Here is a 13,460-nt window from a genome sequence, read left to right as displayed (position 1 = left end):
GTGAAGAATCGCAGTAGATTAGAAGATTGAGAAATAAAATATGTGAACACATTTGTTGTTGAAATACCGTAACAGAATCCATAGGATGTATGGCAGAGTCTGGAAATTAAATAGCTCAAAGCGGAAGCTACTCTACTGCCTTTTCTTTTAAAGCAAATGAAGCATGAAAATAATGAAAAACGATTTTTAGAACGTGAAACAAAATCCGATGAAAGTGTTCGTTTTCATTTAGTAAAAATTTGCCAAACCATAAAAATCATCGTTCAAAACTTATTCAAATTTATTAAGCTTATTTATGCTGCCATAGGTTGCTATTTAGACCTAGCTGTGACTATTAGAAACTGAAAATGAAGTGAATTGGTACATTGAGGTGATTATATGAAATATGAATTCACTTTATTATGGGACTTTATGGACCTCTTTCAATGATTGTTTGGAAGAAAAAGAATAGATTTCTTTTCTCTCTCTCAAGAAAAAGAAGAGATGATCTTAGAAACAATTTCTTCTATAGAATTATTGAAATAACTACATACGAGCGAAGGCTACATTAGTGTCAATTATTACGGAAGAGTCATGGGATTGAAATACTATAGTCTGGTGCTGCTCAAGAAAAGTAGAGGAAAATCAGAGCCGAAGGAAGCAACGTTGGACAAAAACATGATTGTATGCATTCAGCGCTAGCCAATACGCTTTCTTTAACTTCCTATAAATACGCCAGGCTAATTGGAAATGCTCTCCTTGAGTAGTGTCAGCAGTCTAGTTGAATATGTTCCAATGTGACTTAGATTAAATGCCCAAGACGTCAACAATTTGACTGAAAATTGAGAGGAAACGACTCATCAATATCATAACGAGTTTAATTTAAACAGAGAAGAAATTGGTTGAAAATATAGCGATGTGAGTGAGGTTGCGTAAAGAGAAGATAAAGGCGGTGAGGTGGCTCCTGGAAACAGGTAAATGCAGCTGATTTTTCCCGTATATTTACATTCTAGCTTGAACAACACAACCATGTATTAAAAAAAGGGCACGAACGCGTGAAGTCAAACACACAAAAAAATCCGTTTGCAGTCACACAACTCCACCGAGTAGTTCTAACTAAGAAATAACCTAGAAGTTCTAACTTTGTCTATATTTGTTCTCGTGATGCTCAAAAAATCGGGAGATAAACATCTTGTTTTAGTTGCTGTAGTTTTTAAAATTTTTCCACCGAATATAGGTGAAATTCATCTTCATTTATCTGGATTATTGAAGAACGAGTGAAATTAGTACTCGTTGAAAAAAAAATTAAAAATGCTCAATAAAAGTAAGGAAAGAAACGACTCAAAAATGAAAAAAAGTTCGCACATCTCATTAAATGATGGGCCTTCTTTCTAGGAAAAAAAAAAGAAGGATTCTCACATCCAGAAACGACCACTTCGTTATTTTCGCAAACAGGTGGTGGACACACTAGGCGCTTTTGATTATATCTGCTTGGGGAACCGCGACGCTTCTTCCGCGACTTGCTCGCCTGGATCTCTGGAGACGCAGTCTCTGTGCCTGAAAGCCCGGGTCGACATCCCACTCATTCGGCAGCACCACTGAAGGGGTCAACATGACTGACAGCGTAAATTTTAGGTATTTTCTTGCACAGCGCAGTGGAAAAAATATTCTTAGTATGTTTCAATGTGCCTGAAGAAATTTTGGCGGAGTCCAATTAATATTAGGCATTATTATTACACGTTAAAAGTAGCCCTGTGGCTATTTCTTCGGAATAAGTGCCTTCGTCACGTTAAATGCGAAGTTAAGGATTTGGCTAAGAAGCTAAGATTCAGAGAAGATCCTCTTTTTCGTGGAAATAGCCACGAAATCGCCATTTCTTCTTAGCTGGATATTGATGAGCAGGTCAGAAATGAATCAAACTCACAAATATTAAGATTTATGAAGCCGCTAAGCCAGGATGGCACGGAATTTGGGAGTGTGGTAGCTACGCTGACAGGCTACAACAGAACAATCTCCCAAGAAGGTTTATTAGAGAGGTATTAAGTTCCCTCAAAGCGCCCTTTGTGTACTCACCACTCTTACTGTGGTGATTTTCAAAATGACCGGACTCACTACCGAAAATCCAACACGGTTTTTGAGGAATCGTGGAACGTGTATGGAATCAGATTAAAGAGAACAAGTTTCATAGCGATTCGAATTTAAAAAAAACTGAAATACCATACACTAAAAGGATCTCGTGGATGCATTTTTGTGCCTGAAACACGTGCAATTTGTCTGTGCAGCTTTTGATGTATCTCGAAACGATTTTGAGATTCGATTTCAATTGCTGGATATTTAGGCCGGAGAAAGTGTTCTCATTTTTTATATTATCTCTTTTGTTGCGAGTCAACACGAATAAGTCAACCGGTGGTAATTAGAATTAGAAATATTGGTCTCTTTAATGATAGCTTGATATTATAATAGAAGAATAGAATAAGAGATAGTTTAAAATATAGCTGAATACTAGTAGAATAATTTGATGTTGAATACGCATAAAAAGGCAAAAATAAGAACAAATTTCTCGTAGATGTTAACCTCAGAAACCTTTTGCGGACCTTCACATAAAGTGGCCTTCTTTTGCTCTTCGGTTCTCGCCTATTTGCTCACACTTAAAATCGGCGGCCACTGTTGAGATTTGCACCTCGGACGCGCGAATAGTTTCTTTGAAATCAAATTTGGAAAAAATCCACGTATCCCTCTACCACTATTGCATAAAATTAAAAAGAGAAAAAAGAAGTTATCGCTAATTTTCGAGAATTTATCCATGTGTTAACCCGATTTCGAGAAATTTCTGTACAAACAAATCAGCTTTCGTACAAATTTGTGCTGCAGCAAGGAGTGTTCCAGGAATAGTATGTTATGTGGTAGTTTATGACAATATGCTAACTAAATGAACGGATCCGTAGAAATGTTTTGAATTCTCATTCCCAAGATGAAAACGAGAAAAGAAAATGTTGTAGAAATGTTAAAAATGGAAATAGTTACTGAAAACAACATTATTCATTTGTCTCAGGAGCAGACTGAGGCAGAGGAGCTTTCGTAAAGCTTTTAGAACCGAAGATAAAGGAGACGTCTTGAGAGAAGAGTTTTGTGAAATAGCCATATATTTGTCATATGCGAAATCACACTATTAATCAAAGAGCATGTGAAGGATGAAACGATGGAATGAGCGGAACAGAATCGTTCCCACTTAAGCCCCCCTTTGTTATCCTAACTAAAGAAGTTTCTAGAGATGAAGCAGACATAACAATGAAACAAAAACGCCCACCGCTCGGCCATGTTTGAGAGATGTGCGACACGCATCGTGCGAAAATCTAAGCGTTTCTCTGAGCCGAGGATGTTCAGGTTGAATTTGTAAGCGAATGAGAATCCCGTCAAGAATGTTTTTTTCAAGGATTTATCTGTTTAAATAACAGCGATTTATCCAAATGTAAGTGAACCGTTCAACGTAGAACGTGGAAGAATTGATATCAGTGAAAAAGGTGCACGTGAAATTGTGATAGTCACGATTTGGCTGATTAGAAGAGTTCATACAGCGCATTAAAAAAAAAGAATAATCTTCCTATCTAATACTTATTCTTGTGAGTTGGAACGTTTACGAATTATTAAGATTTCTCCTGCACTTCTTCTTTTTCTTATGAAAAGTCATTTTTTGTTTTTCATATGAAAAAACAATGTTGTCTTACGACTACTTGCTGATGTTAGCGTAAATCCTATATTAGATTTGTTTCTACTCTAGATTTCGAACGATTTAAAGTATCCGGATAAGGATTAGTTAAAATGATGAGATGACTTCAGATATAGCTACAGAGGGATTTTATAGCAGACTGGGAGCAGTGAAGAGGCAATGGATCAAAATAAAGGACAGTGTTTCTGTAATAACCGGGAGATACGTATCTAGTCCAACTAAATCGCTTAACTACTCAACTGCCTCACTGATTCTGGTTTTCTGGATTCCTATGAGATTCCTTGATATGAGTTATTTTAACGACTAAAGATTGACCATTAATAACAAGGTCAAGGAGATATTCGGCAGAATTTCCACTGCTTCCGACATGTTAATTGCTACTTCTTTGTTTCAACACCTACGCATCTGACCCCCAATAACCACTATATGAATTTTTATATGCATTTTTTTTAAAGATCTTTCTTGCTCCATTCACTCCTTTTTTTGAATGCCCACAGATTCTCCAGAACGTTTCTGCATGAACGAAAAGCATAAAACGAAAAATATTTATATCTAATCATACTCCAGTAAATCCTACTTTATGCTCTTTGGTGGTCGCGCGGTTCCTCCTCGCTTCGTTCTTAGTTTTATGTTAAGGTTCTGAGTCGCAGTTTTCTCTCCAAGACCCTGGAATATTTATGCTACCGCTGAATATAGATTGTAATATATATTGTAATATATATTGATATGTTTCTGATTATATATATGAAGATAGATTATCATATATAGTAATACAAATCAACTTAAAAAGTATATCCAGAATTGTTCGTTTGCACCTCATTTATTTCGCCATGTTTTTCGAAGCAGCTCATCATCGGCACTGAATTCTCGATACTACCGGAGTTTCATCCCATGTGGCACCCTCATCTCAGTAACAAGTCTGAGTTTCAATAAATTATATTAAAATCAGAGGTACGATGGTATCAAACAAAATTTCGGCATAGACCTTCATTAGAAAAAAAAAAACTTGTTCTCTTGTTGTGTTCCTAAGCATAATTTGGATTAGCGTTACTGTTTTTCCCCCTACACGGAAATGTTCTCAATCCGGAAAATCGTTCTGTTATTTTTTCTAATGTATAGAATGAGTGCTAAAGATCGTTAACGAACAGGCAGGCCTAGTGCCTAGGTCGGCTGCACAATGATCTACTCGAGTGATCGATGCCACCATGTTTTTCTCCAAGGTGGCATCGATCGCCTTGATCTCAGTGGTGGTTTTCACTTTTCTAAAATCGTTTTAAATTCACGGATAAGATGATAGGAAACACACAATTTCTGCATGAATCTTTGTTGGGAAGGAAATACGTCATCCATACACAGCAAATATTCCGTTTAAGAGATTTTGGTGGAAATACAGCTCAATATTTGATCTTCATATTATTGATCAATGAAACAGGTGCAAGCTGTCATGGCAGTCGATTTCTCTCCACATTTCTCCACAACATGATGTCACATTTTTCCTTTTATATTTAATAATTTATCAAGCACGAAATCACGGAAATGGTGAAAGCTTAATTTTACTTCGGAAATATGTATAGAACAAATCATTCGCTCTATTTTTGTGTTTCTAAGAAATATCTGTTTAGGTCCATTATTATCTCCATTATCCATATGTTTTATTGATGTTTTATTTGGTTTTGAACAAAAATCCTTCGGTTTTTTCTTCCAAAATTTGACGAAAAGCCCCCTAACTTTAAAGCAATTCTTTTATACCTTGAATTTGTTCTGTTACTAATGGTTACTGCCATTGTTAAACGGGAAGTTTTTGTTCCATAAAATTTACCAAACCTCTGTAGCAAATCTTCCAACTCTTTTTGATTACTGCACAAATTACTGGCGAAAATTGTTTATTTGGAAGAAAAAAGATTAAGTTTTAACATCCATGCCTTTATTGCTCTTTTTCACGCCATCTACTTGTTATTCTTTTTTTAAAGTTTTTTTTTTCAACCAAAAAATGTGTTCACAGCGAAAAGAAAGTAGCATTCAGAAGAGATTTGAGAAAATATGATAGTAATTTCCTACTTATTTCGGAGTGTTTTTTTTTCTGGAAGAACAGTTTTTGAATTAACTAAGAGTAACTAAGCACTTTCGTTTTGGTTTCTGTCTAGTTGTTGATTTCTGATGCGTTTCCTGATCAATTTCTTTGAGTTTCGAATCCGACAAAATCTTCTCATGGCCTGACCTCACTTGTAAAGTTTTAATCTTCAATCTCTCGTCTCTTATTTCACTCTAATCTCTAATCCTAACTAAGAACTTTAGATCCTCTTGGCCTTGTCAATTTTTTTTTACTAATGATAGTTGACTAGGTCTGTTGGAGAGCTACGAAAAGGAAAGGTGCTGCAAAACTTTTGAAATTTCCATCTAGATATCGAAAAAATCTGCAAATTTCACTTTTTATAGTTCGAATGGCTAGTTTTTTGTGTCCTTTGCGAGGTGGAGAGTGGCGGGCGCATACTGTGAGGTAATCGTTGTTGAATATTTGACTTTGGTTTTATCCCCATTCGACTCATATTCGATAACAAGGCTTCCGATAGAAGGACGGTGTTTAAAGCACAGGACGCGTTCCCACATTTGTTTTTTCCGGGTGAATCAATAAAGAAATCCTTATCCGTATGAACCATTTGAGCAGTAGAACCCCAAATTTGTTGAATTACAAGCAGAAACAGCACCGAGCGACTTCATCGTACAAAATCATTTTGTGGATTAAATAAATAAAGTAAATGATTCCTACGAAATCACACGTTGATTTGAAATTATATCGAAATTTTCTAGGGGCCGGTGTAGTTGGAGGTTCCACTGCCTTCACGATCGATCGGAGGTTCGAATCCGATCTAGTGCTCACCTTTCATCCCTCCGGGGTCGATAAATCGGCACTAGATTGTCAGGGAGGATAAAAATACTGATCTAACAAATTAGCTAGCCCCCCGCAAGTCATTGTATAGGCCACTTACACGTTCGTGAACCTCAAATGATTCTGAATTCAAGCGAACGCAGTGGCGCATCCCAATCGGACTGATTAACGCCAGAAACTTTATACTTTTATCCTCTATTGAAATTCTCTAAAATTGTTTTAGGATTCTTCTTATTCATGTTTGAAATAAAATTTGGAATAAATAAACTGCTACATTTTTAGCAGTTGCTGCTTTTCAGCCTAATTTTCTTTTTTCTTTTTTTTTTGTTTTTCTTCTGACTGGACATATCCGAATTCCTTTAGTCTCGAGCCTTAAACAAGTCAGCAATGGAAGTAGTTAAGTAGTGATTCGATTTGTTTCCGTTTTAGTTGAACCTGTTTTGTGAAGTATTTATTTTTATTTCGTATGTTACATTTTTAGTTATGCATACTTCACATTTTTGTTCTTACAAAATTTCTGTTTGCCTTATAGTCGAATAAGAAGTAACCGAACCTCTGTGCCTCTGACTTTGTCAAGTCCTTGTTCTATTCAAGTGGTTTACTTTCTAGTCTTTCTTTCCAGTCCTACCTCATCCTTTGCTAAATTTGTCCACGTTTTTTCATTACAGAAAAGGTTGAAGGGTGGTTTACGGTGTGAATAGATTTGGATAGCTTGTAGACTTTTGCCATTTTTACACGAATTATGCTATTTGGAATATGTCCACAAAATTTCCTCTCTTTCATTTTCTGAATAGCTTGAGGAGTGGTAGATACTTCACCAGGCTGTTTTATTCTATACGAGGACCTCTGGAGATCAGGTAAATTGCTTCCATTACGTGCCTTCGATGTATGCTTTCTAGCTTTGAGAAGGATCCATTTCCCAGAGGGTACTTCTGTCTCCAATTCAGTTCTGGAATAGGATCATAGGTCCGCATCTACTCGTTGAGATCATGAACTGAACTGCAGAAAAAAAAACTGAGTGAACTACGTATCTGGATATTTGGATTAGCAGGGTGGGGGGGGGGGTTATTATGCATGTGGAACGAAGATGAACGGATGAATAAATGGACGAATTGGGGATTTCTTGCTAAATATCCAGGCAAAGAAATTATTTGCAGGATTAGTACTGTTTCGGCCTTATTAATGTATAATACATAGAGAGGAATTTCTGAACTCATATCACCATTGCAAAGAATGGTGTGCAGCAGTTAGATAAAGCTGTAGAAGAATTGGCAATAATGATACTAATTAATGTTTCCGCTTTTTTCGTTGTGAATGTCAACACGTTCATTCTCTTTATTATTCGTGAGAGTATATCCATAAAGAAAGATATCGGGTTCCCAAGAATCCTTGTCTCGAAACTACTTATGTGTTGCTTCCTTTTTGTCTTCCCTTCACCTCATCATTATTTTTTTTTCTAAAGGACTGCAATACCTTACACTGATCTCCTTACTCACTCTCTTTTCTGCTTAATTTTTTTTCCCGTTTTAATCCTACTTTCACTGATTATGCACATACGTACTTCAGTGTTGTCGTACAGAATTTCTGCAGGAAGTATTCTCCCATGCTTTTACTCTATCTGATTATAGAACGAAGACCTGTTTTGTGGCTTGAAACTCCCAGCGATTCTATTCGATCCCGACAAACTTCGTCGTTCAAGAATGACGTCCCATCTGAAGCGGTCTGGAGTCAAATGTGGTCCGGATTGGTGCAGTAACTCGTGACGCAAGTAAGATCCTCCAAAACCACTTTACACTGATAAAAGAAAAATTTCCGGAGGTTTTTTTCTCATAAATATGTGGATTTTATTTGTTCTCCTAATCACTTTTTTGCCGACTTCTTCCAATTTCTTCCGTCCTTGGTACTCGAATTTCTCATTGTCCATTCGAACTTTAGCCGTTCTCCTGTTTGCTGATGATGTGAAAATCTTCTCGTATTTTTCCCTCAGTCGATTGCCCCGTGAGCTTTTCCGTTCTTGCATTCTACAGTATTATGTGTTCTGAATCGAACAGAAACCTGGACATTATTGGAGGTAAGAACAATAAAAAGTACTAGTAAGTGGAGTACATTAGCTCATTGTTACTAATAAAAATACTACTCAAAAAAGCAGCATTAGTTCTAGCCACATTCATCATTTGCTTTTATTTATTCGTCTAAATATTGCGCTGCTAATTTTGAGGAGTTTCCTATTTTAGTCCTTCCATTATTGATTACTCTTATTGAAATTGTAGTGTACCCATCGAAGCAGTACCTTTTTGCTTTCGTGAGTTGTTTTTGATGTTGGAGTAGCTTTCGGGCACTCAAGTCGGGACTGAATTACTATGTCGCTGGCTAGTTTGATATTAATTAGTTTTTTAGGTTTTTAATAATGCTCATCAACAAGCAATGTACCCTTCCATAGAGCTACTACTAATCAATTGAGGCCATACTTTATACGGTTGTTTTCTACATACATACAGTTGACTTCCCTACTTGAACGGCTATTTGAGCTATGGTCGTCGGATTTTGTCCCCAACATATGCTTCAAATTCTTATTGATACCATATGACGAATTCATTTACGACCACTATTGCTCTTTCATCTCTCTGGATCTTCCCAGCATCATGGATCTGTCACTAATTTCTAAAAAAGATAGTTTTTGTGAAACACACTACGCATTTTATTGCTAATAACTAATTGGTCCAGAAGGCGTTTATCATCAACATAGTTCCGATCGTATTTACAAAAATAACCGAATATTTTCCGGATTCACTGAAATTCCAGCAAGCATATCTGTAAGAGAAAGGCTATATCCATGTGGATTTATAAAATTCTTCGGTAATGTAGATTTTTGCCAAGTTTTTTTTTAACATGCACAGCCAGCGGTCTGAGTTCAGAGTAAAATTTTCTTCTCAGAAATATAGCTGATTCTTTTTCTAGGGTCCCATTCTTTTTTTATACTATATAGTAAAAGTTCCGTTGCTTGATGTTTCACTGAAACTTTGTTTAGCGATTTTTATTTTCCAGACGACTTCCTCAAAACCTCACTGATGCACTCACTCCATCGATCGAGCTATCGGCCCGTTCCTAATTCGGTATCCGCTATAATAGCAAGAAATGGGCAGTCATATCGAGGTGAGCGGAGTCTGATGTTTTTACGGTCGGTATTTATTAGTATGCTGTCAATGGCATCGTTTCGTTGTGTTTTTCGTCCGAATGCCATCAAGATCCGTCCGAATCCTGTAAGTGTTAGGAAAATGTTCAAATTTAAACTATTCGTTTTTTTTAAAAACTATGACGTAGCAGATCCAAAGCAGTGTTTTGATTGTTGAAGTGAAACCCTGAGTTGATTTTCCGAAAAGAAGCTTTATAAAGTCAAGTGAATTGGTTAGTTGAGAATCAGTCCTAAAATGTGTGGATCTACATCCGAATTTTTCTTTAAATTATTTGGAGTGGATGGATTGTTATGCCTAAGTTGATTCATCTCTTCATATTTTTACGTATTCATTTTGCTTTTACTTACAGAACTCGTTGTAGAATAGAACGTTCACTTTTCATGTAATTTCCGCATCCTATTAGTAAAGCCACCATTTTCATTTTCTTTCTTTGAGGAAAGAGGAAAATTTTGTCACTTGTTAGAGTATCTGTAACATTCGTTCTCAACCGAATTAAGGATCACCACACGATATTTTATTTGTTTTTCTTTGAAAATATGCTTTGGATGAGCTTGCCAGAGCTTTATGATCTTTGCAAACTAGTGGAATTTGATTTAGGAGTAGTTAATTTTGAACATGAAGACAAAAAAAAACAGAAATTACTCCTGTTGTTTATGGGTAAACAGAACAGCAGATGACCTCATAGGGCTAGCTATGAACACAGTGATGAGTGTTCAATTCTGAGAACAGAAAAAGCTGGAAAAGTATTGTTTTCGAGGACGCGAAGGTTGTAGTCAGTGTTCGTAGTGAGAAATTGCTGTGTTACATGCAATTTTGCGTTTTCTTTTCTCTCAAAATCTATGCTTTCTACCCATTGTTCACGAGATAATTCGTGCACATCTTAGGCTTAGTGAAGTCAATGAAACACTAAGAACTTCTCTTAATTATGAATGTCTGCATTTCCAATTGATTCAAACGATTCTGATCTGTTGTCTAAAAGTCATTGTTCCATGAATCGTCGATGATACTAAAGAGAAATCAGCTCGGGATTTTCTTTTGTGTGAGTTTCAGTGAATCCTTAGCTATTATTTACTCATAAGCAGCTTCCGTTTTGTTTTTCATACATTTATTGTGATGATGATTTATGATGATTGTGACGTGTTGAGGTTCTTTGTTCTCTCGTGGTTTGAGGTGAACTTTGTTCTAATTTTGACTTCAAATATCGTCATCGAAGTCTGAATGGGACTCTGCCGCCCTTGGTTCGTCTTTCAAGGGTCACACATCCAGAACAGGACTTGACAAACCTCTTTGTAACCAACAAAAACAAAAAAAAACGGCAAAAAACAAAACAAAAAAATTAAACATGATGTGCACAACACTAGACTGGTGTCTTAAGAATAAACGAAGTTTTGCTTGCGTAGCGATAGCAAAAATCCCATGTTTGGGTAACCCATTGTATGCGTAAACAATAACAATAGGTATGAAGTACATGGGTGGAGGTTGTTCATGACTCAATCTAATAGAGACTGTAACGATTCCCTTGATTTCGATCATTTGCTTTCGATGCAGTGCTCTGACATGATGTGATCTATGATTAATTTAGATTTTCTATATCGTTTCTGAAAGAGCTAAATAAAATCTTTCTTTCTCTCTTTCTCATCTTTCTCAATCTTTCTGAGTCCCAAATAACTATGAAATTGTATAAGTGGTTTCGAAGAATTGTTCTTTCTCTTTTTTTTAAATTAAAAGTGAAAAAGTACTTCTAAAAAAGTACATTTTTTTAGTACAAATTAAAATTCTCGCATCCCAAAGATGAGAAAAAGTAATTTATTCTCTGTACGTTCTTGTTATACTTAATTTGTCTGTATATTAGCTTTTTTTCCTAAAGAGGAAAATTTGTTATAGAGGTTAATAAGGAGAATATGCATAAAAATATGGGGAAATAATAAAAGAAAACAACTTGTCTGCTTTATGGGATCTGATTTTAGTAGCGTGTAATTGAGTACAGCTTTATTTTGTTTCGATTAGATTTCCTTCAACTTATATACTTCGAATGACAAATACGAGGATAATCCATGTGAAAACCGCATTTGTTTATTATGAGCTTAAAGGCATCACCCCACGAATCTGAGGTGGTGCAGTGGTGCAGATTTCAGTTGGAGTATTCGTATACGAGATGGGAGACTATGGAGAGAAGGGGGAGGGGGGATGATTCCGTCCATTTCTTCCTAACTGTCGTAAAAACCGGCCCGGAAGATGCGGCGCCGCACAAGCCTGGCGCGCTCCAATCGAACTCCTTGTGGGAAATAGTGCGCCGGAACGCTCGAAGCCGTATCTTCCGGACCGTTTTCTACGGCAATCAGGAAGAAATGGACGGAATCACCCCCTCTCCATAGTCTCCCATGCCATATACGAGTACACCACTTGAAATCCGTACCACCTCAGATTCGTGGGGTGATGCCTTTAATAAGGAAATATATTGAGTTGAGAGATAAAAAGCGAACATTTTTTCGATCTTGAAAATCAAAGAAATCAAAAAAAAATCAAAAAAAAAATCAAGAAAAAAATCAAAAAGAAAATCAAAAAAAGAGAAAAAAAGTCTTCGTAATATCTTGTACATCGTTTGGTAGTGGATTTCATCGTTCTACAAAGAGTTGTGTTGATTTTTTTGATTTCATTGGTTCTCGTTTTCCGGACCATTTTATCGGAGTGGTGGGGGAAACGGAGCGGAGTGTTTTCGACACCACTCATTTTTTCTTATAATCGAAACGATAAGGCCGCTGAAGCTGAGAGTGGTGCTGTGTAAGAAGAAGGAAGAACGCTTGAAAGTGCAGAATTCTGCTAGTTTTCTCGCCCTAAAATAAAGAATTTTGACTTTAAAAACGAATCACAAACCGTTGTCCAAGGTGCAGTGGGATTAAGGAAAAATCCATTGGTTTCAATTTTTTAGAACAAAAAACGTACAACAAAAATACTTCACTACATACTCTGTGTTGTTTTTCCTCCCATGGTTTCCAACGGGCTACTACAATGGTCCAACTAGCTTCTCGATGTTTGTTTATATTGTTTTTTTCATTCTTTTGTTTTTTTTGTATTTTCACGTCTCATTCAATGTGCTCTGCCTCTCAGGGGCAAAAAGTGGAAGCTGTGAGAAATCTTCCAATTTCCCCTCTTAGCGCTTCAATGTAATGGTCCTAAAAAAAGCAATCAATAACGTTAAATAATCAGAACAAATTAATATGGTAGACCGAGGGATTGTTCATCAAAACATATGTAGCATTCTGACACTACTTCATATTTCTGTAGGAATTTTCAAATTGAAAAAAAAGCTTATGACTTACTCCTCAACTCAGAGGGAGTCTTATAAATGTATCGTTTTCTGAGGGTAATCCGAATGGTGTTCAGTTCACGTATCCCCTCCCGTCGGAAGTTATTTGGTTGTGACCGTAGTCAAGCTTGTCTACCATCACTTCTCAGAGCAGAGCGGATACGAAGAACTCAGTAACGGCGAGATAGACGAGGTGGGTGTAAGGGGTAGTGAAATTACATGTCCAGGATTACCGCAACCCGTTGAACGAGCAGCACCGTGCCGTACTCTGCCGCTAACAATACTTCTGGCGGAGTTGGAAGTCCTTATTGTTTTGTCCTGATTGTTGGGTAACGGCCACACTAATAATCGTGCTCTTCTTTCATC

At 36.7% G+C, this 13,460-nt stretch overlaps 1 protein-coding gene across 2 annotated transcripts in view; it reads left to right on the top strand.

Moving 5' to 3' along the window:
* Positions 1–2,077: 2,077 nt before the first annotated feature.
* RB195_026047 (uncharacterized protein) overlaps positions 2,078–13,460 on the top strand; it is a gene marked incomplete at both ends in the record, with an annotated part of 31,646 nt that continues 20,263 nt past the window's right edge. The window contains 3 exons of one of the 2 annotated variants that reach the window (XM_064214422.1): positions 2,078–2,109; positions 8,312–8,361; positions 9,639–9,746. In XM_064214422.1, the coding sequence (XP_064070302.1) occupies positions 2,078–2,109; positions 8,312–8,361; positions 9,639–9,746 (190 nt within the window). Of the gene's footprint in view, positions 2,110–8,311; positions 8,362–9,638; positions 9,747–13,460 lie in introns of those variants that run through there. The other variant, XM_064214420.1, reaches the window with a different exon arrangement.

The sequence above is a fragment of the Necator americanus genome, chromosome X (genome assembly GCF_031761385.1).
Source record: "Necator americanus strain Aroian chromosome X, whole genome shotgun sequence".
NCBI lineage: Eukaryota > Metazoa > Nematoda > Chromadorea > Rhabditida > Ancylostomatidae > Necator > Necator americanus.
The sequence above is the reverse complement of the archived record's forward strand: the minus strand, read 5'-3'. Positions and strand labels throughout refer to the sequence as shown.